Genomic DNA, 26,183 nt, shown 5'->3' with positions numbered 1-26,183 from the left:
AAAAGAAAGTAAAGTGAATAAAAAATAACAAAAATATCACGACATTTCGATCGCAACACCAGTAATCGAAACGTCGTGATGTTTGTATTATTATTTTTTATTCACTTTATTTGATTATTATTTTTTTGTTATTATTTTTCTTCTATCTACTTGACTTTACCAAAAGAACCACAGAATGTGAATTCCTGCAGTCACCAAACTTTGAAGTCAAAATGTAATGACTAATTGTTTAGATTTGAAGCTTTCGTGACTGCGGGGATCCATACTCTTTGGTTCTTTCGGTAAAGTCACGTGGGTAGAAAATAAACAAAATGAATAAAACCACGACGTTTCGGGCACAACACAAGCGTCCGTCATCAGGTGGGACAACCACAGCAAGAAACAATTGCTGCCCACCAACAATGCCCACTTCAGTATATGACAATAGTTTTAAAGCTTCAAAGCGCTTTAAACTATTGATTTTTTTTACCCCCCCCCCCCCCAAATGCTTCAAATCGCTTTAAACTATTGTCATTGTAGTGCGGATTTAATGTGGCGTTGCACTCTGATGTTGTAGGAGAAAATATTTATTACAAAGTCTATTTAATTAAGTAGATCGTGTTGTCCATATTTATTTAAAGTTGCGCATTTTGATGTGACGTCACATTTCTCACCCCCCCCCCCCCTCGTCACACATCGTCACAAATGTCTGACCCCCCCCCCCCCCCACTAGGTGCGTGACGTCATTTATGGGCGGCCCCAAAGATTAAGCTCCCCCGTGTAGCCTGAACAGACTGTAGGGGCAAGCGCTGTTAGCGAGCACCTGTGAAGGCCGGCACTGTGGCACACGAGGGGCTGGGTGGGCACCACCACGCCCGGCCGCCTTTGTCTCCCTAGTGGGATTCCTTTGAGGCTGAGTCGACCTAGAGGAGGCCCAACCCCGCTTTTATCGAACTCTGGTCGCCGGGTTCGAAGCTAAGCGTGGCGCTAACCGCTGCGCCACCGCTCCTCGCCGCATGCCTTGACCCCGGCGGTGACGTATGGCGGCGAGCCCATTGTTCGTCGTCACGTGCCGCCCGCGCTCGCCGCTGATTGGCTCCCTTTCAAATCTCGCGACCGTTAAAGGAGACGAACAAAAAGACACCCGCGCATCTTCCGGAAGACGTCTACCGCTGCCGGAAGACGAGTTTCTGAACAACGCTACTTCTTCTGGAAGATTATCCGCCGGTGGCGGAAGACATCTTCCTTTGTTAGAAGAACATCTTCCTGAACGCGCACGTGTCACTTCCGGAAGAGGAAGATGATCTCTACCGAAGCCGGTAGACGAGTTGATGACAATAATAAAACATTCTTTGGTTCTTTCGGTAAAGTGACGTCTAAAGATAAAATAATAAATTAAATAATAGCATATTACGACGTTTCGATTGCAACACAAGCAATCATCATCAGGCATAAAAGAAATAGCAACAAAAATCTAACCAGAAAACTATAGACAGACATACAAGCAGACAGACATCACAAGGACACACAGAGAGAGGACACATATCGGCACAAAGAGAGAGGTCGTTTCTGTGACGGGGCCTTAAATATAGAGAGGGGCGCGGGGGCGGAGAGAACAATAAAAAACACAAACTCTCTACGGGTGCAGGAAGACGAGTTTCCGAACGCCACCAAATCTTCCGGAAAGAGAAAATCTTCCGTTAGAAGAAAACTATTTAAATTGATTATTTAAAACCATTTACAGCATACAGATTTGAAGCAGGAATTCATACTCTTTGGTTTTTTCGGTACAGTCACGTAGAAGGGAAATAATAAAATAATAAAATAAAAAAAACTAAATAAAATAATTCTCACATGGGGTATAAATATAAAATAAAACAACGAAGATTTGCTACCGGGGCCGGGGGACGAGTTAATGAACGACCCCAACTCTTCCAGAAGAGGCAGAAGTGCGCGACTGCTTTGGAAACACTTCTACCGGTGGCGGAAGACGAGTTTCTGAACAACACCACATCTTCCGGAAGATGAAGAAACATTTCATCTACCGGCAGAGAAAGGCATCTTCCTTTTCTAGAAGAACACTTTCTGAACGCGCGCGTGGTCTTCCGGAAGAGAGCGTCTATCGGAAAGGTAGAAAAGTTCATTAACAACCCCCAGAGGTCTCCTACGGCTTCCGGAAGACTTAAACCGGTGGCGGAATGAAGGGTTTCTGAACACCGCCCTCTCTACTGGAAGATACACACCCTCTTCCGGAAGAGGAAGATCTCTACCGAGGTCAGAAGATCAGTTTCTGAACGCCGCCCTCTCTACTGGAAGATACAGACCCTCTTCCGGAAGAGGAAGATCTCTACCGAGACCGGTAGAGAGGTTTCTGAACGCCGCCCTCTCTTCCGGAAGACGTCGCGCGCGCTCTCTTTCTCTGCGCTCCGCCATTGCGGCCTCGAGACCGCGAACCCTTCAACAGTCGCTCCTCGCTCCCTCTTCAATCTCTCTCATTCATTCACTCTCTCTCATTCTCTCATTCATTCACTCTCTCGTTCTCTCGTTCATTCTCTCTCTCGTTCTCTCTCTCTCTCGTTCATTCTCTCTCTCATTCACACTCCACTCCAAATCCCAATCCCTCTCTCGTCTCAATCCCTCGTTTTTGTTCCTCATTCCCACCCTCCCTCTCACTCATTCTCTCTCACTCATTCCCACCCTCTCATTTATCCTCTCCCTCTCATCCCCTCTAACTCATTCCCTCTCCACCTCATTCCCTCTCCCTGCACCCCCCCCCCCCTCTCTGATTCTCGCTCGAGTCGCGAGTCTCCCGGCCTCGCCATGTTCGCCAACAACAGGAACCGCAAGCGCCGTGGAGGCAGTGGAGGAGGAGGAGGAGGAGGTGGAGGTGGTGGGGGAGGCTTCTACGAGGCGTCGGGGTCCTCGCGAAATTACGACACGGACGGCAACGACCTCAGCAGCGGCGGCGGCAACTTCTCCTCCTCCTCGTCTTACTCCACGTTCCAGGGCTCCGGTGGCGGCGGTGGTGGTGGTGGTGAGTCTGGGGGTGGCGGTGGTGAGTCTGATAGGGATGGTGGGGGTGGTGGTGGTGGCGAGTTTGGTTGGGGTGGTGATGGTGAGTCTGATGGTGGTGTTGAGTCTGATGGTGGTGTTGAGTCTGATGGTGGTGGTGAGTCTGATAGGGGTGGTGGTGAGTCTGATAGGGGTGGTGGTGAGTCTGATGGTGGTGTTGAGTCTGATAGGGGTGGTGAGTCTGATGGTGGTGGTGAGTCTGATAGGGGTGGTGAGTCTGATGGTGGTGGTGAGTCTGATGGTGATGGTGAGTCTGATGGTGGTGTTGAGTCTGATGGTGGTGTTGAGTCTGATGGTGGTGGTGAGTCTGATAGGGGTGGTGGTGAGTCTGATGGTGGTGTTGAGTCTGATGGTGATGTTGAGTCTGATGGTGGTGTTGAGTCTGATGGTGGTGTTGAGTCTGATGGTGGTGTTGAGTCTGATGGTGGTGGTGAGTCTGATAGGGGTGGTGGTGAGTCTGATGGTGGTGTTGAGTCTGATAGGGGTGGTGAGTCTGATGGTGGTGGTGAGTCTGATGGTGGTGTTGAGTCTGATAGGGGTGTTGAGTCTGATGGTGGTGTTGAGTCTGATAGGGGTGGTGGTGAGTCTGATAGGGGTGGTGGTGAGTCTGATAGGGGTGGTGGTGAGTCTGATGGTGGTGTTGAGTCTGATAGGGGTGGTGAGTCTGATGGTGGTGGTGAGTCTGATGGTGGTGTTGAGTCTGATAGGGGTGGTGAGTCTGATGGTGGTGGTGAGTCTGATGGTGATGGTGAGTCTGATGGTGGTGTTGAGTCTGATGGTGGTGTTGAGTCTGATGGTGGTGTTGAGTCTGATGGTGGTGTTGAGTCTGATGGTGGTGGTGAGTCTGATAGGGGTGGTGGTGAGTCTGATAGGGGTGGTGGTGAGTCTGATGGTGGTGTTGAGTCTGATAGGGGTGGTGAGTCTGATGGTGGTGGTGAGTCTGATGGTGGTGTTGAGTCTGATAGGGGTGGTGAGTCTGATGGTGGTGTTGAGTCTGATAGGGGTGGTGAGTCTGACGGTGGTGTTGAGTCTGATCGGGGTGGTGGGGGTGTTGGTGGTGGTGGGTTGGTGGTTGTGAGTTTGATAGGGATGGTGGTGGTGTTGGTGGTGGTGAGTTTGGTTGGGGTGATGGTGGTGAGTCTGATAGGGATGGTGGTGGTGAGTTTGGTTGGGGTGATGGTGGTGAGTGGAGGTGGTGGTGAGTTTGGTTGGGGGGATGGTGGTGAGTCTGGTGGTGGTAGTGGAGATGAGTCTGGAGGGGGTGGTTGAGTCGGTGGTGGCGGTGATGGTGAGTCTGGTGATAGGGGTGGTGGTGAGTCTGGTGAGGGTGGTGGAGGTGATGGTGAGTCTGATAGGGGTGGTGGTGAGTCTGATAGGGGTGGTGGTGAGTCTGATAGGGGTGGTGGTGAGTCTGATAGGGGTGGTGGTGAGTCTGTAGGGGTGGTGGTGAGTCTGATAGGGGTGGTGGTGAGTCTGATAGGGGTGATGGTGAGTCTGGTGAGGGTGGTGGTAGTGGAGGTGAGTGGTGGTGGTGGTGAGTTTAGTTGGGTGATGGTGGTGAGGCTCGTGAAGGACGCTGCTGCTGCCACTGGGCAGCTCAAGGCAGTCGCCCTCCAGCAACAACGGAGGGCAGAGGAGCGATGCCCACAACAACGAGCGGAGCGCCGGGCGGATAAAATGCAGCGAGTTGGCACAGCAGGGGGCACAGCTGGTTGATCGACCGGTCATCTCAGTCAGCCAACCCATGGCACCTGCAGGGTCTGCCCCGAGACCTCCTGCTAGCAGCGAGCCTTCGATGCTTCACGTGGCCTCAAAGTGCACCTGGCCTGGCACAGGCGCCGTGGTGACGTCACCGCCACTGAGTGGTGATTGACGGGTTTTGATAGTGGTGGTGGTGGTGGGACTGGTGATGGTTTTGGCGGAGGTGGTGGTGATGGAGTTGGTGGAGGCGGTGGTTGAGTTGGTGGAATTGGTTGTGGTGGTATTGGTGGTAGAGTTGGAGATGGTGGTGGTGGAGGAGGTGGTGGTTGAGTTTGATGTATGGTGACCTTCTTTCGAGTGGTGATTGACGGGTGTTGGTGTCATTGGTGGTGTTGGTGGAGATGATGGTTGAGTTTGATGTATGGTGACCTTCTTTCGCACCGTACGTAGCTCACCGTGCTAATGGGAGGTGTGGGGGAAGGACAACAAGCTCAACACAAAACGTGGTTCTAAAGAAATAAGTTCGTCATTCTAGATTAATTAAAAGTGCATCGCTCCAGTGGCTTCCTCGTATCGGAAGGAAGAGTGTTCCAGACGGCCGCGCGATGTGGTGGCCGTCTTTGTTTGATGGCTCACCAAAAGCCGCTGCGAGGATGACCGGGGGAGTTCGCGTGATGATGGTTTATGGCGAGGTCAGCGAGGTATCGTGGTTCAGTTGTGGCAAAGCACTTGGTGTGCAATGAGTGCGACCTTTGTCAGGGGAGGAGATGGTGGTGGTGGTGCTGGTGGTAGAGGAGGTGGTGGTGGTGCTGGTGGAGGAGGTGGTGGTGCTGGTGCTGGTGGAGGAGGTGGTGATGCTGGTGGAGGAGGTGGTGGTGGTGCTGGTGGAGGAGTTGGTGGAGGAGGTGGTGGTGGGTTCTGTTCATGACCTGGACACCCATGGCTTAAAGTGCACATAGCCTGGCACAAGCGCCATGGTGATGTCACCGCCACTGAGTGGCGAATGCCGGCCGTGGGAGTTGCTGGAGGTGGTAAGGCTCTGCCAGGGTGAGGGGGTGATCTTTGTCTCCGTGTCTCTGTCTCTGTGTCGCTGGAGGCGGCGGTGGCGGAGGAGGAGGCTCCTCGTCCCAGCGCGGCCCGGGGCCGTCGGGGCCGCCGGGTCTGCGTGCGGCAGAGCGCGAGTTCTCCCAGCGCTGCCGACTCTTCGTGGGCAACTTGCCCAGCGACACCGGGGAGGCCGACTTCCTGGCGCTCTTCCGGCGCTATGGGGACGCGGCCGAGGCCTTCGTCAGCAAGGGCAAGGGCTTCGGATTCATCCGCCTGGTACTACTCCTGACTGGCAGTCTACAGTACGACTACAGTCCACACCACACAGTGCTACAGTCTACAGTACACACGGCACAAGCCATCGGGTTAATCTAGCCTAGCACTGGCAGCCTACGGTACAGTCTGCACTACATCTACAAAGATCCCCCGTATAGCCTGTAACAGACTGTTGTGCGCCTTTTGGCGTCATCTGGTCCAACACCAATGGAGACTAGGCTCTAAGAAAAGCTGTCTCGGGTGTGGACCAATCAACTTCAAGGACAGTGCATATCATTATCATTCTCAGAGTTGTTTCTTTTTGTTTGCATTTTGACTGCTTGTGTTGTGGTTATTGCAAACATGATGCCTTGTATAAAGGTGTCAGTTTTTGTACCAGTTGAAAGGGTATAAACCTATTACTATATTTTGCCACTGGTAAAGGAGATGTCTCATAGTGGGGCAAGTGCTGTTCGCGAGTAGCAGCTATGAAGGCCGGCACTGGCACACGAGGGCGTGATTTTCCCTACACACCGCACTAGGTACTTATTCGAGGCTGAGTGGACCTAGGGGAGGCCCAGGACCGGTTCAGATCATCGTCACTGGTGTTGGTGCCTTTAAGTGGGAATCGAACTCGGGTTTCTGGGTTTACAGCGCAACGTGCTAATCGCTCCACCACCACTCCCCGTGATCCCAAGTACGATACGGTACAGCCTACACTGCGGAAGGCCACCTTGGGTGTCCCCAATGCAGCGGATCCTACGTAGAGGAAGACAAGGTGATGGTGGTGCAGGTAGTGCTGGGAAGGACATTGTCACTTTTACTCCTTTCTGGCATTGTAACCGGAGTTGTGTTAAGATGTTCAAACACCAAAGAGATTACCTTCGGCAAGGCATTAAGTGCTGCATTAACCACACACAGAACATGCAAATAAACACGCTCTGGTAATAATATAAAATAATATAATCGTTACCCCCCCCCTGGCTTGCCTTATGGCCTCGTCTCGCTAGCGGTGTGACAGCAGAGATCGGCAAAAGGCGACCAGTTCAAAGGCAACGCACGGATCAGCATTCATAGCTCAGGATGAGCAGCGATTATTATCAGAGCATGTTCACAAGTACTGTGAAAAGGGTCATCTGTTTGTTAACATCTGTTTAAGTTTTTTATTTAAAGCTTTCGTGACTGCAGGGATTCATATTCTTGGTTCTTTCGGTAAAGTCACGTAGAAGGGAAACAATAAAATAATAAAAATATAAAACAATAAAATTATCACGACGTTTCGACTGCAACACAAGCAATCATCTTCAGGTGTGAAATCCAGAGCAAAAAACGTGAGAATGTTATTGTTTTATATCCACAGCAAATTTTCTTGCTGTGGATTTCACACCTGATGGTGATTGCTTGTGTTGCAGTCAAAACGTCGTGAGAATTTTATTGTTTTATATTTTTATTATTTTATTATTCCCCTTCTACGTGACTTTACCAAGAAATCTGTTTTAATGCCAGAAAGGGTACAACCTTTTCTTATTTTTCATACTTCGCTACTGGGCCAAAGGTCCCATGATAACAAACTGGCACTCGTTGGACACACGGAGAATGGATGACAACAGGAGAATTAAAAGTTTGTTGTTTGGGAAAAATGAAAGTAGCCGGTAAAGAGAGGAAGATCCCGCCCAGAGTGGCTCGACAACGACATCAGAGATTAGTGTGAGGAAGATGTGCCACTACTTGGGGGGCCATTAATTAATGACGTCACACACCTTGGGGGGGGGGGGGGTCAGACATTTGTGACGAGGGGAGGTTTGAGAAATGTGACGTCACATCAAAATGTGCAACTTTAAATGAATATAGACAACACATTCTACTTAATTAAATAGACTTTGTAATAAATATTTTATCCTACAACATCAGAGTGCAGCGCCACATTAAATACGCACTACAATGACGATAGTTTACGGCGATTTGAAGCATGTTTTATTTTTGTTTGGGGGGGGGGGCAGAGCTTTGTGACGTCATATTTGAGGGGGCGGTCTGACTTTTTGTGACGCCGTGTGACGAGGGGGGGGGGGGTCAAAAATCGTCCAAAATCGCGTGACGTCATTTATGGACGGCCCCTTGAGCATATTGGCACAAGACAGGAAAGTGTAAATGTGCGGTGGACACTCGCGGGCTACCTGCCCATGGATCGTGATGCTGACGATGACATCACAGTCTACATGGGGCATAGACAGTCTCTCCATACTCTGGTTCATTCAGTAAAGTCACGTGGGTATAAAATAAATCACGACGTTTCGGGCGCAACACAAGCGTCCGTCATCAGGTGGGAAAGCTTGGCCTGCTGCTGAGGCAGCAGACTGTTGTAAAAGGTTTGAAATGTGTGTAGCCCAAGGGTCATAGAGAAGTGGCCGGGGCTCGTGACGTTAACGTGAGAAATGAGAATGTAGCTGTAGAAAAGGAGGAGAGCCGCCTCTTCAACAAGGGAGTGCAACCCAGCGGTGTAATCAGAAGGGCCTGTGAGCATGAGAGTGCAATGCAATGGACATGTGAGCATGAGAGATCGAAGAGAGTGTCTCATTCTCCCCGTGTCTCTGTCTCTCCCCATTGCTTTCTCTCTCTGCGTCTCTCCCCGTGTCTCTCTCCCCGTGTCTCTCTCTCCCCGTGTCTCTCTCTCCCCGTGTCTCCCTCCCCGTGTCTCTCTCCCCGTGTCTCTCTCCCCGTGTCTCTCTCCCCGTGTCTCTCTCCCCGTGTCTCTCTCCCCGTGTCTCTCTCCCCGTGTCTCTCTCCCCGTGTCTCTCTCCCCGTGTCTCTCTCCCCGTGTCTCTCTCCCCGTGTCTCTCTCCCCGTGTCTCTCTCCCCGTGTCTCTCTCCCCGTGTCTCAGCGTACGAGGATGCTGGCCGAGATGGCCAAGGCTGAGTTGGACGGGACGATCGTGCGGAGCCGCGAGCTTCGCGTGAGGTTCGCGACGCACAGCGGCGCCCTCCGAGTGCGCAACCTCTCCCCACAGGTCACCAACGAGCTGCTCGAGGTGAGGACAGCTCACCAAACGCTCATCGCTCACCACTCACCACTTGCTCACCGCACATATACTCACTCGCACATCTGCTCACCACTCGCTCATCGCTCACCACTCGCTCACCACTGGCTCACCACTCACTCGCACATCTGCTCACCACACGCTCGCCGCTCACACGCTCACCACTCACCCACTCCCCCACCCACTCATCCATTCACCACGCATCCACTCACTACCCACCCACTCACTGGCCTAGTTACTCACTACCCACTTGCCCATTCACCACCACGCATCCACTCACTATCCACCCACCCACTCGCTCGCTCACCACACCCACCCAGTCACCACTCAATCACTCGCTCGCTCACTCACCCAAAGACAAAGATCCCACGAGTAGCCTAAACCGACTTGGGGCAAGCGCTGTTAGCGAGTGGCAGCACCTATGAAGGCCGGCACGGCACATGAGGGGTGAGTGGCCAGCACCACGCCCGGCCGCCTTTGTCTCCACAGTGGAGATGTTTACTACACACCGCACAAAGGTAGTCATTTGAGGCTGAGTCGACCTAGGAGAGGCCCAGGACCGGTTCATCACGAGCAGAAATCAAACTCGGGTTGCTGGGTTCGTGGGCACAGCGCACGAACCCAGAACACCGCCGTCTCCACACACACACACAGACACACACATGAGCTGAATCACTCAATCACGTGTCTCCCTGTGTCTGTCCCCGTGTCTCTGTGGCTCCCCGTGTCTCTCTCTGTCTCTGTGTTCCTCTCCCCACGTCTCTTTCTGTCTCCCCGTGTCTCTCTCCCTCCCTCCCCCCCCCCCCCGTGTCTCTGTGTCTCTCTCCCCCCCCCCCCCCGTGTCTCTGTGTCTCTCTCCCCATGTCTGTGGGTCTCGGGGAGCAGGAGGCCTTCTCTGTATTTGGCCAGCTGGAGCGTGCCATCGTGATCGTCGACGACCGTGGGCGCTCCACGGGGAGAGGCATCGTGGAGTTCGCCTCCAAGCAGAGCGCCAAGAAAGCGCTCGACCGCTGCAGAGAGAGCAACTATCTACTCACCTCGTACGCCACCCCCCACCGCTCACCCCCCACCGCTCACCCCCCACCGCTCACCCCCCACCGCTCACCCCCCACCGCTCACCCCCCACCGCTCACCCCCCGCCGCTCACCCCCCGCCGCTCACCCCCCACCCCCCACCGCTCACCCCCCACCGCTCACCCCCCACCGCTCACCCCCCACCGCTCACCCCCCACCGCTCACCCCCACCGCTCACCCTCACCCCCCGCCGCTCACCCCCGCCGCTCACCCCCCGCCGCTCACCCCTCGCCGCTCACCCCCCACCGCTCACCCCTCACCGCTCACCCCCCACCGCTCACCCCCCACCGCTCACCCCTCACCCCTCGCCGCTCACCCCCCGCCGCTCACCCCTCGCCGCTCACCCCCCACCGCTCACCCCCCACCGCTCACCCCCCACCGCTCACCCCTCACCGCTCACCCCCCACCGCTCACCCCTCACCCCCCACCCTTCGCCGCTCACCCCCCACCGCTCACCGCCACGCACTGACCAGTCACCAAGATTAATACAAATACTCTCAGAGACACAAAGACAAAGATCTCCTGTATAGCCTTCACAGACTGTAGGGGCAAGTGCTGTTAGCGAGCACCTATGAAGGCCGGCACGGCACACGAGGGGGTGGGTGGCCAGCACCACGCCCGGCCGCCTTTGTCTCCCCAGTGGCGATGTTTACACATCGCACCAGGTACTCATTTGAGGCTGATTCGACCGAGGGGAGGCCCAGGACCGGTTCAGATAATCGCCACTGGTGCTGGCCGTGAGCGGGAATCGAACCCGGGTCTCCAGGTTCGTAGCGCAGCGTAGCGCTAACCACTACACCACCGCTCCCCAGACACACACCCACGCAGACACACACCCACGGAGACACACACCCACGCAGACACACACCCACGGAGACACACCCACGCAGACACACACCCACGCAGACACACACACCCACGCAGACACACGCCCACGGAGACACACACCCACGCAGACACACACCCACGGAGACACACACCCACGCAGACACACACCCACGGAGACACACCCACGCAGTCACACACCCACGGAGACACACACCCACGCAGACACACACCCACGGAGACACACACCCACCCACGCAGACACACACCCACGCAGACACACACCCATGCAGACACACACACCCACGCAGACACACACCCACGCAGACACACACACCCACGCAGACACACACCCACGCAGACACACACCCACGCAGACACACACACCCACGGAGACACACACCCACGCAGACACACACCCACGCAGACACACACCCACGCAGACACACACCCACGGAGACACATACCCACGGAGACACACACCCACGCAGACACACACCCACGGAGACACACACCCACGCAGACACACACCCACGCAGACACACACCCACGGAGACACACACCCACGCAGACACACACCCACGCAGACACGCACCCACGCAGACACGCACCCACGGAGACACACACCCACGCAGACACACACCCACGCAGACACACACCCACGCAGACACGCACCCACGGAGACACACACCCACGCAGACACACACCCACGGAGACACACACCCACGCAGACACACGCACACGCAGACACACACCTACGCAGACACACACCCACGGAGACACACACCCATGCAGACACACACCCACGCAGACACACGCACACGCAGACACACACCCACGCAGACACACACCCACGGAGACACACACACACCCACGCAGACACACACCCACGCAGACACACACCCACGCAGACACACACCACGGAGACACACCCACGCAGACACACGCACACGCAGACACACACCCACGGAGACACACGCAGACACACACGCACCCACGCAGACACACACCCACGGAGACACGCAGACACACACCCACGGAGACACGCAGACACACACCCACGGAGACACACACCCACGGAGACACACGCACACGCAGACACACACCCACGGAGACACGCAGACACACACACACACATGGAGACAAACGGAGACACAAACACAAAGATCCTCCGCTACTGCCTTCATAGACTGTTGGGGCAAGTGCTGTTGGCGAGTAGCACCGGTGAAGGCCGCAGCAACAACACACGAGGGGGTGGATGGCAGCACCATGCCCGGCCGCCATTGTCTCTCATGTGGATATGTTTTTACACTTCGCGCGAGGTTAGAAATTGAGGCTGAGTCGACCTAGGAGAGTCCCAGGACCGGTTCAGATGATCGTCATCTGGTGTTGGCCGTGAGCGGGAATTGAACCCGGGTAGCCGGGTTAATAGCGCCACCCGCTAACGGCTACATCACCGTTCCCCACACAACAACAACCGCCATTCGCCACTAAGTGATGGTGACATCACCAAGGCGCCTGTGCCAGGCTAGGTGCACTTTAAGGCCGAGTAAAGTCTCGAAGGCTCGCTGACAGGTGGTCACGGGACAGACCCAGCAGGTGCCGTGGGTTCACTGACTGAGATCACCGCTAGATGCACCACCCGTGCCCCCTACTGTGCCAACTCGCTGTGTTTTAGCCGCCCGGCACTCCGCTCGTTGTTGTGAGCGTCGCTCCTCCGCCCTCCGTTGATGTTGGAGGGCGACTGCCTCCAACTGCCCAGTAGCGTCCTTCACGAGCCTCCTCCACAGAAGCCGATCTTGACACCGCTGGTATCGGTCTTCGGCAAGTCCACTCAGCTCCACGTCCTCCCGTACCGCATCAGTCCATCTTTTTTTCAGCCCGTGTTGTGCCCATTTAGCCCCCTTTATCCAGCCAAACAGAAGCTGTTTGGACTTGCGGTGGCCGGGCATGCGGGCTACATGACCCAGCCAACGCAGCCTGCTGGAGGAGCTGACAGATGGAAATGTGTCCAGATCTTTCAAGAATTTGTGAGCTCCTCACACAATCTGGCCTGGTTGAACCCAGCCTGGTTAAACCCTGGCCGTCTGGAACGCTCTTCTGATATTAGGAAGCCACCGGAGCTATGCACTTTTAAATCATCCAGATAGAAAACAAATTTGTGAGAACTGCTTTTTGTGTTTCGTTTGTTCTCGTTCCCCCACACGTCTGATTGGCACCGTCGGCTACTCGCGGTGCGAGAGGAGTTCTCCGTACATTCGTACAGGTCCAGGCAGTACCACTCGAGCTCCCGCTAGAGGAATGGCAGCCTCGTTACAGCAGGAGCAGTTCAAACATTCCGCGTGGCCACGCGCAGTGGGTTTGCTTTGCCATTTCTGGAGGAACCCCGAGGGCAGGGATTCAGTCTTCTGCCTCCGCCCCTCCAGAGCCCCCCGCTGAGCACTGGCGGCTACGAACACCACGAGGGGAACAGCCAATCGGTGTCGGGCTTCCTCCCATGGCATTGCTCACAGCCACAGCAGCGTTGCTGACCGGCAACCACCGCAGCCACCACCACCACCGCAACCACCACCACCACCGCAACCACCGCAGTGTTAGCGTCTGGCAACCACCACCGCAACCACCACCACAGTGTTAGCGTTCAGCAACCACCACCACCGCAACCACCACCACCACCGCAGCCACCACCGCAGTGTTAGCGTTCAGCAACCACCACAACAACCACCACAGCCACCACAGCCACCACCGCAGTGTTAGCGTTCAGCAACCACCACCACAACCACCACCACTACCGCAGCCACCATCGCAGTGTTAGCGTTCAGCAACCACCACCACCACCGCAGTGTTAGCGTTCAGCAACCACCACAACAACCACCACCACAGCCACCACAGCCACCACCACAGTGTTAGCGTCCACCAACCACCACCACAACAACCACCACCACAGCCACCACCACAGTGTTAGTGTCTGGCAACCACCACCACCACAACAACAACCACCACCACAGCAGTGTTAGCGTTCAGCAACCACCACCACCGCAGTGTTAGCGTCTGGCAACCACCACCACCACAACAACCACCACCACATCCACCATAGCATTACCATGTGCCAACCACCACCAGCAGAGCCACCACAGTGTTGCTGACCGGCTGTTTTGTCAATCGCACACCGACTCCTCAATCTCACCGCTCATTACAGCGACACGATAATGATGTTGATGATGTTGTTACTGATGTTGTTTCTACTGATGATGAGGATGCTACTGATGATGATAATGTTGATGATGCTACTGAAGATGATGCTGCTCGTGATGATGCTACTGATGGTGATGATGCTACTGACGATGATGCTACTGATGATGATGCTATTGATGATGCTACTGATGATGATGCTATTGATGATGCTACTGATGATGATGATGTTGATGATGATGCTACTGACGATGATGATGTTGCTCATGGTGTTGTTGTTAGGTCTCTGCGCCCGGTGCTTGTGGAGCCCCTGGAGCATCTGGATGAAGATGGAATCCTCGACAAACACCTCCAGAAGCACCCCCAGTATTCCAAGTGAGACGCGGGGAAGCGGTGATATAGAGACACGGGGACGCAGAGACACGGGGACACGGGGGAGAGATGGACACGGGGACGCAGAGACACGGGGGAGAGATGGACACGGGGACGCAGAGACACGGGGGAGAGATGGACACGGGGACGCAGAGACACGGGGGAGAGATGGACACGGGGACGCATGGACACGGGGACGCAGAGACACGGGGGAGAGATGGACACGGGGACGCAGAGACACGGGGGAGAGATGGACACGGGGACGCAGAGACACGGGGAGAGATGGACACGGGGACGCAGAGACACGGGGGAGAGATGGACACGGAGACACGGAGACCAAAGACACGGAGACATGAAGAGACACGGGGACATGGGAATAGCCTGTAACAGACTGCTGTTAGTAGCAAGCATCACCTCATCAAGGCCGGCACTGGCACACGAGGGGGGTGCGTGGCCACCATCACGCACGCCCGGCCACCTTTGTCTCCCCAGTGGTGAAGTTGACTGCACACTGCACCAGGTACTCATTTGAGACTGAGTAGACCTAGCGGAAGGCCAGGTCCCATTCAGATAATCGTCACTGGTGTGGGCCGTGAGTGAGAATTGAATTCCGTTTGCTGGGTTTTTAAGCGCTTCGATAAGCCCGTCACGTTTGAGTCGGAGTACTCTGTGTGTGTGTCTCCGTGTGTGTGTCTCTGTGTGTGTGTCTGTCTCTGTGTGAGTCTCTGTGTGAGTCTCTGTGTGAGTCTCTGTGTCTCTGTGTGTGTCACTCTGTGTGTCTCTGTGTGAGTATCTGTGTCTCTGTGTGTGTCACTGTGTGTGTCTCCGTGTGTGTGTCTCCGTGTGTGTGTCTCTTGTGTGTGTGTGTCTCTGTGTGTGTCTCTGTGCGAGTCTCTGTGTGTGTCACTGTGTGTGTCTCTGTGTGTGTCTCTGTGTGAGTGTCTGTGTGTCTCTCTGTGTCTATCTCTCTGTATCTATCTGTCTCTCTGTCTATCCACAGGGAGAGGGAGTGTGCCCCACGCTTTGCCCAGCCCGGCACGTTTGAGTACGAGTACGCGATGCGCTGGAAGGCGCTGGAGCAGATGGAGCGGCAGCAGAAGGAGACGGTGGAGCTGAACGTGCGCGAGGCGGCCGAGCGGCTGGAGCTCGACGTGGAGGGCGCCCACGTGGAGCACCAGGCCATGCTGATGAGGCAGGGTGAGCCCAAGCCGCAGAGACTGACACTCAAACACACGGAGCATTACATGTTTAATATCTTATCTGTGTAATTACATATCTAATAAACATATACATTGGGAATATTATACATGTGTAGATATTTTACCGGGTAAGGCCCACTGAGTTTGCTTAAAACACACAACCACTCACTCACCCAGTCACTCACCCAGTCACTCACCCAGTCACTCACCCAGTCACTCACCCAGTCACTCACCCAGTCACTCACCCAGTCACTCACCCAGTCACTCACCCAGTCACTCACCCAGTCACTCACCTACTTACTCACTCACCTACTTACTCACTCACCTACTTACTCACTCACCCACCCACTTACTCACCCAGTCACTCACCCACTCATTCACCCAACCACTCACCTACTCACCCACTCACCTACCCACTTACTCACCCAGTCACTCACCCACTCGTTCACCCACTCACCCACTCACTAACCCACTCACCCACTCACTCACCCAGTCACTCACCCGCTCACTCACCTACTCACCCACTCACTTACTCATCCAGTCACTCACCCACTCACTCACCCAGTCACTCACCTACTCACTCACCCAGTCACTCACCCACTCACTCACCGACTCACCCACTCACCCATCCAACCACTCACTCCCCCAGTCATTCACCCGCTCACTCAACCACTGTCATTCACCCGCTCACTCACCCACCCACCAAACCACTGACCTGCTCTCACTCAGTTTTTATTTCAGTTTCATGTATTAGGTATAGCCCTGTGAGCCATTTGGCTCACAGGACTCGGGTGCAACCGCAACAAACAAAAACATGAACAAGAAACATCTTCAAGTGACTACGCGCAAACAGAAAAATCCAGGAAAAAACAGCAAAGTCTTGCAGAAAAAAGCACCGATATCAACGCTGTGTGCAAAAATCCCAGTGGGATGCAAGTCAAACAATAACAACCACATGACAATTTAGATTATAAAGTTATCAGACTAACTCTGTACTACAACACACAAACATGGCTAAACCAAAACGTTTTCGAAATCACCAAAATAAAGCTATAAAAACAATGTAACAGTGATCATAGGAACTGTGATTCAAATGTAACAATAAGCGATATACACTTAACATGTACGACCGAACTTTGCAGCCATAGCTGGCTGCATGAGTCGCTCCATAACAGCAGGAGTATCAGTAGCAGTATCAACATTTTTCAATGCACCTTTAAAGATCAGCACACGATAATCAAAACTCAAGATCATACTTAGCAGCGATCATCTGGAGCGATGCATTTGATTTCAGGCCACTGAATTGCAGTGGCAGCTGGGGGTGTACAACTCCTCTAGAGCAGTTTTTAGTGAAGATCTCACAGGTAGTGATTCAAGTTGCAGTTTATTGGCGACAGCATTCCAGACCCTGGGGGCATCAATAGCAAAGGGCCTTCCCCCACTATTTGTACGGCAACACTGGCGCTTGCTCTACCGAGTATTTTTATTGGCTGACACACCACAAACAGCACTGCACTAGCACAGGCCCACAAGGGGTGAAGAAGGGGACTTGGGGCTGCGTTCCCACCACCTCTGCTTGGCCTGCCCAGGGCTGGGTTCCACTTTGAGGGGGGCCCAGGAAGAGACAGCTGTGGGGGGGGGGGCGATGTGAATGCAGTTCCTTCCCAATCCCCCCCAACGACGACGATGATGACGACGGCGACGTTTGCGATGATGATGAAAAGGTTTATGACGACGATGATGTTTGTGATGATGCCGGTAGACTTGATGCGCCGTGAGGAGGAGCTGAGACGATTTGAGGAAATGAGAAACTCGGAGGCACAGAAACGCAAGATGATGGAGATGAGGTGAGACGGACACACGGGGGCACTACGGGGACACACGGGACACACGGGGACACACGGAGAGAGACACTGAGACGGGGGAAAGAGACATGGAGACACAGAGAGACAGACATGGGGACTTCAAGACACAGACACAGGGGAAACGGAGACACGGGGACATGGGGAGAGAGACAGGCGTGGAGACACGGGGGCACGGGGACACGCACATGAATGTGTAAATCTCACCCTGAGTCTCACATTGATGCTACAACCCCTGATCATGTCCCTGTTTCTCCCCATCTCTCTCTTTCTCTCTTCATCTCTCTCCCCACGTCTCTCTCCCCCCGTGCCTGTGTGTGTGTCTGTCTCTCTCTCCCTGTCTCTCTGTCTGTGTCTTTGGGTCTTTGTCTCTCTCTCCCCGTGTCTTTCTCAATCTGTCTTTCCCCATGTGTCTCTCCCCGTGTCTCTCTCAATCTGTCTCTCCCCGTGTCTCTCTCAATCTGTCTCTCCCCGTGTCTTTCTCTCTTCATCTCTCTCTCCCCATGTCTCGCTGTGTCTCTCTGTGTCTCTCTAGGTACGAGGAGGAGCGTAAACGCCGTGAGGAGGAGCTGCTGAAGAAGCAGAAGGAACAGGAAGAGCGATTCAGAGCCAAGTTTGCAGAGCACGGGGTGAGAGACAGACAGAGACACGGGGAGAGACACGGGGAGAGAGACACGGGGAGAGAGACACGGGGAGAGAGACACGGGGAGAGAGAGACGGGAGAGACAGACACGGGGAGAGAGAGACACGGGGAGAGAGAGACACGGGGAGAGACGGAGAACACGGATAGAGAGAGACACACGGGAAGACAGAACACTGAGCGAGACACGGGTCTGTGTAATGTTGATGACGATGATGTTGATGATGGTGTAATGTTGATGTTGTTGATGTCTCAGGTCCAGCAGCCAAGGGAACAAGTTCCTGGAATGAATCAAGGAAGACAGGGTGAGACACGGGGACACACTAAGACACAGGCACATGGGCACATGGACAGAGAGAATCGGGGAGAGAGAGACGGGGAGAGACACGGAGAGAGACACGGGACATGGAGAGAAAGCGAGAGACACGGGGACAGCTCACTCACAAACAATGAATTAATTTCATCAAAAGAGCAACTTCTACAAAGAACGTTGATTCGATCTCCGACCTCCAGGAACAGATTCGCAGGATTTCTGAACATTTCTATGAGGTCTTGGGGTAGGGGAAACTCGTCAGCTCAGATCACATCCTCGGGCAAGGTGGGGCTGACCCTGCCGTTGCTGCTGTGCCCTCACATAGTGGAGGTAGCCGCTGCTTGTGGGTGGCTGGCTGATGGTGCCATGCCACCGTCTGTTGAGGAAGTACGAGGAGTGATCCCCAGAGTCTAAGACCAGAACAAGCGCCTGGCAAAGATGACCCCTCGAGTGGACAGCTGAGGGAGGGTGGCGTCTGTGCACAGACTGCCCTGCGTGACATCAATACAACCGTCTGGACCACAGGATGGGTTCCGCTAGATTGGAAGGATGCCCTGGTGGTCTCCCCCTCTTTAAGAAGGGGGACCGCACCGACTGTAACAACTACAGGGGCATCTCACTCCTCAGTGTGCCGGGAAAGGTCCTGGCAAGGATTATTCAACATCGCCTTGCCAGGCACGCTGAGGAGAGGCTTGCGGAGCCCCAGTGTGGTTTCAAACTGGGGCGGTCCTGCACAGACGCCATATTTTCTGTCCGTCTGCTACAGCAGAGGTGTAGGGAATTCCAACAAGACCTACATCTCTGCTTTATTGACCTGGTCAAGGCCTATGATACCATCAGTAGGCCTGGGCTCTGGGTTGTTCTTCGTGCTTTCGGAGTCCCTGACCCTCTGCTCACGATCATTAAGGGCCTTCATGATGGTGGACGGGCCCGGGTAAAGCCACGTGGCCAGGAGTCGGACCCATTCCCTGCTCACCTTGGGATACGATTTGAATGTTCTTTGACCGTTACATTATTTAACATCTATTTGGTCCACATAGTTCGAGAAGCTTTCAGTGGCTGTACCGGAGGCATTTCCAGATCATTAGAAGCTCATCTTCACACAACTCGGGTATCAATTCGTTAATAGCCTCGAATGAACCGGTCACCTGAGTTGGTATGGAAAGCGAGGCCGTAGCCGTGGAGTCAACATTGGGGGGGACCCAAATCTTCCAGGGGGTCTGGGGGTCCCCTCCCCCCCCCCCCCAGAAAACAAATCTAAATTTGAAAACTCATTTCCTGCCTAAAATATTACAAAAATTCACTAACACATGGGATGGACTTTTATTTATTTTTACAACAATAATGTCTAATAGTGCTTTGTAATACATTGCTCTTTTTTTACCTTGTATTGTTTCATGGTATCTAATGGCAGAGATTAGGGATTAATAAAATACAACCATAACCACAATCATATAGACATACATCTATTTTATAGCAATATATTGGGGGGGGGGGACATTTTGAGCATGTTTGAATATTAGGGGGGGGATGTGTCCACCCCAATATATAATATAATTATATTATATTTATAATATAATTATATTATAACTATATTATAATGATATTATAATCATGGCCGTGATGAATATGGTACGAAATAATCACCCGACTTGAGTACCGCACTGCCACCCCTGGAACCAGCGACCAGTTGGAGTTCCGCTCACGGCCACTGCCAACACCACTGATTGCGGTGATCCAAATCAGTCCTGGGCCGCCTCTAGGTCGACTCGGCCTCAAACGAGTGTCCGGTGCGGTGTGTAGTAAACATCAACACAGGCGCCGGTGTCGCCCTTCAGAGGTGCTGCTACTGGCTACCAACAGCACTCACCAGCCTGTGTTCAGGCTGGGCGGGGGGCGGGGGTCTTTGTTCACGATGTGAACCTCGTGGCGGAACCCCGGGGGGTCCCATAAGCCCCCCCGGGTCTCTCGCATGAGCTGCGTTGTGACGTCATTTGATGTCCGTCGAAGGCGAACGGCACGGCGACCTGTCCCTCTTCGACGAGCTCTACGCGACGCGCCGATTAAAGTTTAAAAGTTTAGTTTCTTCTGCAGCATTAGTCCTCGCCGCCGCGCTTGGACTCGACGACGACAGCCGAGCGATCCGCGCCCGGCGGGTCGCGGCGTTTCTGTGCGCGGTGGGACGGAGTCGGCAAAAATAAATCAACTAATTTCGATTTTGACTTCCGTTTATTCGGGATCCCGGGTTACTGCCGTAAGGTTTGTGTAGCGGAAGCTTGTAATGCCACTGATCTTCTTCCTGCTGCTGCTGCTGCTGTGACAGAGGGCTTTGTGGGCGGGGGAGGAGGGGGGGGGCTGCCCGGTAACCACGGCAACCAGCCAGGCTTCAACATCAACTTCGGGCAGTTCGCCAACCCCCAGGTTCCCCAGGTGAGAGGCTCCTTAGCAATTTAAAACTCTGAACTATTTTTTTACTTTACCAGGTAAGGACTCACTGAGTTGCTTTGTGACTCTTGTTCAGAAGCTACCTCCTGCCCACCACTAATGACAGCTGAGCCAAGTGGCTCGCAATCACGTGGACACTCATAGCGGCGGCCAAATTCTCTAAATGCCGTGACATTCATTTTAAATGTGGAGGGAAAATCCGGAGGACCCGGAGAAAAGTCCACGCGAACACCACGGGGAGACCGAGAGAGAGAGAGACGCAAACTCCAAATATATCGGCGTCGGGGCCGGGATTGAGCCCACAGTCTCCTGTACACCAGGCGAGATGGTGAACGTGTCGTCACCATGGCGCCCCACGTGACACAAGCTCCATAGCTCCGTGGGCAAACAGCATAGTCAGAATATTCTACTTGAGTAATCCGATGAGCTATGAAGCTCTCGTTCACACATGTCCAGTAGTAATCATTGTCATAGTAACCAGCATTATTGAAACTCGTGTCCATCTCCATGGCAACCAGCATGGTAGCGTCACCCGTAGGAATTGTCTTGTAGCAACCTGGGTGACGCGGCTAACCAAGTGTCTCTCTCCCCGTGTCTCCCCGTGTCTCTCTCCCCCCCGTGTCTCTCTCCCCCCCGTGTCTCTCTCCCCATGTCTCTCTCCCCGTGTGTCTCTCCCCGTGTCTCTCTCCCCGTCTCTCTCTCCCCGTGTCTCTCTCCCCGTGTCTCTCTCCCCCCCGTGTCTCTCTCCCCGTGTCTCTCACCCCGTGTCTCTCTCCCCGTGTGTCTCTCCCCGTGTCTCTCTCCCCCCCGTGTCTCTCTCCCCCCCGTGTCTCTCTCCCCCCCCGTGTCTCTCTCCCCGTCTCTCTCTCCCCGTGTGTCTCTCCCCGTGTCTCTCTCCCCCCCCGTGTCTCTCACCCCGTGTCTCTCTCCCCGTGTCTACCTCCCTGTGTCTCTCCCCATGTCTCTCTCCCCGTGTCTCTCGCTCCTCATGTCTCTCTCCCCGCGTCTCTCCCCGCGTGTCTCCCCGTGTCTCTCTCTCCCCATGTCTACCTCCCTGTGTCTCTCGCCCCGTGTCTCTTTCCCCGTGTCTCTCGCACTCTGTCTCTCCTCTCCCCGTGTGTGTATGTCGATAGATGGGAGTGAACCCAGGCTTTGGACCCAGAGCCGATTCCACGGAGTTTGAAGCTAAAAGAGCTCGATTCTGAGACTGAACACAGACACACACAGACACACTGATACACACACAAACACACTGATACACAGACACACTGATACACAGATACTCACACAGACACACTGATACTCACATAGACACACATACACTGATATACAGATACAGACAAACGGATACACAAGACACGGATACCCATATACACAGATACTCACATAGACACACTGATACATACACAGACACACTGATACATACACAGACACACTGATACTCACACAGAGACTTTCACATAAAGTCAGACACTGAGACGTAGACACACAGACTGGCAGAGCCCAAGACACCGAAACTCGATGATACACAATGAGCACCCTTTATCACACCCTCCCACACTCACACACACACCCTCCAACACACTGAATCACACACACACCCTCCCACACTCACACCCTCCCACACTCTGACCCTCACACACACCCTCCCACACACTGAATCACACACATTCAGACTCTCACACACACCCTCCCACACTCTGCATCACACACACAATGACCTGGGCTTGATATTTGACCCCCTTTTTTACAGTAGTGCAGTAGTGTATTCCCTGATCCCACCACCCCAATCCGCGACCTTTAACCTGAATGTGCCCCTCCCCCACCTTGCCTCGTGACCTAATGACCCAATCACCCAGCCCATGACCCAGCCACCTAATGACCCAATCACCCAGCCCATGAACCCAGCCACCTAATGACCCAATCGCCCAGCCCATGAACCCAGCCACCTAATGACCCAATCACCCAGCCCATGAACCCAGCCACCTAATGTCCCAATCACCCAGCCCATGAACCCAGCCACCTAATGTCCCAATCACCCAGCCCATGAACCCAGCCACCTAATGTCCCAATCACCCAGCCCATGAACCCAGCCACCTAATGTCCCAATCACCCAGCCCATGAACCCAGCCACCTAATGACCCAATCACCCAGCCCATAAACCCAGCTACCTAATGACCCAATCACCCAGCCCATGACCCAGCCACCTAATGTCCCAATCACCCAGCCCATGAACCCAGCTACCTAATGACCCAATCACCCAGCCCATGAACCCAGCCACCTAATGTCCCAATCACCCAGCAGTGACATAACTTAGCCTCGTGACCCAATTACTCGACCAGTAACTTAATGACTCATTAGTGAACTGATCACATCTCTCCCGGGCGCAGCGCCGGGGAGCTCGGTTGCATGCAACCGGATCATTTTGCCGCAGTCGGTTGCGCAACTCTGTTTGCCTGCAACCGAGTGTGTGTGGATGTCCGCCACGCCGGTTGCTCACGCGTGGAGCGAAGGCCTCGCCAATCATGTTGGTGGCGGGCTGGGTGGGTGGGTTGGTGGCGGGCTGGGTGGATGGTGGGTGGGGTGGGTGGGGGGCACACGCGTTGCATCCACAACTCCCCTTGTTGCGTGCAACTTGTTGCGTGCAACTTATTGCTCGGATGCGGACAGGGCCAGGGCCTTCAAGGGCAGTTGCGTTCGAGATGACATTTGCTAGTCGTCGGGAGTTTCCGATTAGCGTTTGTCAACCGCGTCACTCTTAAGATGATCACGCTTATTAACAATGATCGCCACTCTTGTTGTTGAGCCCAGGAAAGACGCTTTGGGATTCCCAGAGGGCCCATAAGGGTGGCACAGCAGTCCTGGTTGTGGAGATCCAACTCGAACTTGTCTCTTGTGTGGAGTCTGTACATCCTCTTCCCCCTGTTCCGCGTGGGTTTCAGACTCTGAAGTTTCTCCCCCCTTTGCTAAAATCATTTCTAAAGCTCCCAACGCTGTGGCCAAAACATCATCCCAACAAAGTTCCTGCAAACTGCTCAATTGGGATTAAGCAGCAGCATCGGCAAGGCCCTCCTGAAAAGCTGTGCTGACACTCTGGTGAGGCTTTCCTGGGTAAACGAATCGAATAATCGTCGACGTTGTGAGTGGCCGCGTGTGCTTGGCCTGCCGCCGCGTCCCTCTAGCCTCGCGAAGCGGTCTCGAAGTGGCTCTGTGGGCGCGTGGTGTCAGCTCGGTGAGGTCCAGGGGGGTTCCAGATTGGAGCTTTTGAGGTTGTATTAGTTTGAGCTCGAGTTTGGTAACTTATGCGTGTACGCAAACTCTTTGGTTCTTTCGGTAAAGTCACGTGGGTAGAAATAAAAGAAATCGCAACACGAGCCTGATGACGCTCGCTCGTGTTGCGATCGAAACGTCGCGATTTACTTGATTTCCACCCACGTGACTTTACCGAAAGAACCAAAGACGATGGATTCCGGCCGTCACGAAAGCTTCACATCCTCAAGTGTGCGCGTATGTTGGACTCCTTTCGTACCACCGGTCGTAGCCAACCCTGCTCATCGGAGTTGCCAGGGAAGGACACCAAACTAAACACAACAATCGGCGGTTCTGAAGAAATTAATTGGTAACGTAACTGCGTGGGGGATGGAGAGAGGGGGGGGGGGGGACAAAAAAAAACGCTACGGGAGGGTTTCCGATCGACACGAACTCGTCGTTTTTCACCGAGACGAAACAGGCCCACGTGGAATCCACAGTTCGGAGGTCGCCCGCTTGATTCCATCTTTCTATTTGACCAGGCTTCAAATCTAGAATGAGGCCCACTGAGCCATGCAGCTCTGAGAAGCAATCCGGCCTCGAATGATAGCTGGACCCCAAGTGGCTTGTGGAAATGCATTGCGGTCAAATACCCTCCAGATTTAGACTAAACGGGCGTTTAGGGTTTTTTTTTTGCTGCCAATGTTCACGTGACAAGCTGCTTCATCGAGATATCGTTCGTGATCGCCTGCTTGCTGCATCGCTCGGTGAGGCTGACCTGGTGAAATGATAGTTGGGTTTTTAACGAGCGATGTTCGCCGTGTGACAAATCGAACCGATAAAATAATTTTAAGAAGTGGAATTTCGCCCAAGTGGGGAACCAACTCTGGTTTGTGATGGATGTGCAGTCATTGGAATGGGGCTTTTGGGGGGTATTGGGAAGGAACTGCATTCACATCGGGCCCCCCCCCACAGCTGTCTCGCCCAGGGCCCCCCTCAAAGTGGAACCCAGCCCTGGGCAGGCCAAGCAGAGGTGGTGGGAACGCAGCCCCAAGTCCCCTTCTTCACCCCTTGTGGCCCTGTGCTCGTGCAGTGCTGTTTGTAGTGTGTCAGCCCGGTTTTTGTAATAGCCAATAAAAATACTCGGTAGAGCATGCCAGTAGTGAGTGGGTGGGTGAGTGAGTGGGTGGGTGAATGACTGGGTGGGTGAATGAGTGGGTGGGTGGGTGAATGACTGGGTGGGTGGGTGGGTGAATGACTGGGTGGGTGGGTGGGTGAATGACTGGGTGGGTGGGGAGTGACTGGGTGGGTGAGTGTTTGATCGGTCAGTAACGCTGGGGGTGAATGAGTAAGAGACAAAATGCGAGTGGAATTGGGGAAAAACACGGTGAATTGTGTGCATGCGTTGTGTATATAGGGGTGTGGGAGCGTGGCGGTGAGGTTGTGGGAAACCGAGTCCCAGGCTACTGTGGGGGAGACTCATCAACAAGAGGCGAGGAATTGTGGTGGTCGTTGTTTACGCCCCCACCGAAGATGAACATCGGTGCAGACGAGGCCGATGAGTCGGATGCCTTCGATGACCTATCCCAGGTGCTCGATAAAGTGGCCCATTGGGATGGAGTCATCTTGTTGCGTGACTTGAATACCCGAGTGAGTCAGTGATTGGAGGGCATGGGCCATATCAGCTCGGTAATAACGGTAGGAGACTGTTCGACTTGTGGGCTTGTAACTACCAACACGCTTTCCAGCATCAGCGCATCCACACATGGGTGCATGCCGGGTCCAACCAATGACATCTGTTGGACTATAGAGTGACGCAACAGTGAATGCGGGCCCATGTCCTCGGCACCATAATCTACTGTGGAGCTGATCTGGTCATTTGTATGATGCGCCTGCCATTCTTCCACTCCGGTAGTGGGTAGTC

At 54.0% G+C, this 26,183-nt stretch overlaps 2 protein-coding genes across 5 annotated transcripts in view; both read left to right on the top strand.

The window, feature by feature from the left end:
* The window catches only part of LOC133360786 (charged multivesicular body protein 1B1), a 406,386-nt gene that overhangs the window by 235,677 nt on the left and 144,526 nt on the right, over positions 1 to 26,183 (top strand). The window lies entirely within an intron of this gene.
* On the top strand, positions 2,356 to 25,411 carry LOC133360757 (splicing factor, proline- and glutamine-rich-like). 3 transcript variants are annotated; one of them, XM_061579611.1, is made up of 11 exons: positions 2,356 to 3,004; positions 5,849 to 6,075; positions 8,934 to 9,080; positions 9,975 to 10,129; positions 14,462 to 14,554; positions 15,552 to 15,748; positions 17,513 to 17,597; positions 18,148 to 18,241; positions 18,509 to 18,557; positions 20,889 to 20,995; positions 22,144 to 25,411. In XM_061579611.1, exons 1-11 carry the CDS (start codon positions 2,800 to 2,802, stop codon positions 22,213 to 22,215), a joined length of 1,431 nt encoding a protein of 476 aa, XP_061435595.1. In that variant the 5' UTR covers positions 2,356 to 2,799; the 3' UTR covers positions 22,216 to 25,411. The 3 variants fall into 3 exon arrangements, with proteins under 3 accessions (XP_061435595.1, XP_061435594.1, XP_061435593.1); XM_061579610.1 differs by having other exon boundaries at positions 2,356 to 3,010; XM_061579609.1 differs by having other exon boundaries at positions 2,356 to 3,013.

The sequence above is a fragment of the Lethenteron reissneri genome, chromosome 69 (genome assembly GCF_015708825.2).
Source record: "Lethenteron reissneri isolate LAM-NWPU_2019-01 chromosome 69, ASM1570882v1, whole genome shotgun sequence".
NCBI lineage: Eukaryota > Metazoa > Chordata > Hyperoartia > Petromyzontiformes > Petromyzontidae > Lethenteron > Lethenteron reissneri.
The sequence above is the reverse complement of the archived record's forward strand: the minus strand, read 5'-3'. Positions and strand labels throughout refer to the sequence as shown.

Excerpts from the sequence above, each read along its gene's own strand:
- LOC133360757 (XM_061579609.1), top strand. The coding sequence starts at position 2,800 with ATGTTCGCCAACAACAGGAACCGCAAGCGCCGTGGAGGCAGTGGAGGA. Across the intron at positions 15,749-17,512 it reads GGCCATGCTGATGAGGCAGG|ACTTGATGCGCCGTGAGGAG; the intron begins GTGAGCCCAAGC and ends TGATGCCGGTAG. Across the intron at positions 17,598-18,147 it reads CGCAAGATGATGGAGATGAG|GTACGAGGAGGAGCGTAAAC; the intron begins GTGAGACGGACA and ends GTGTCTCTCTAG.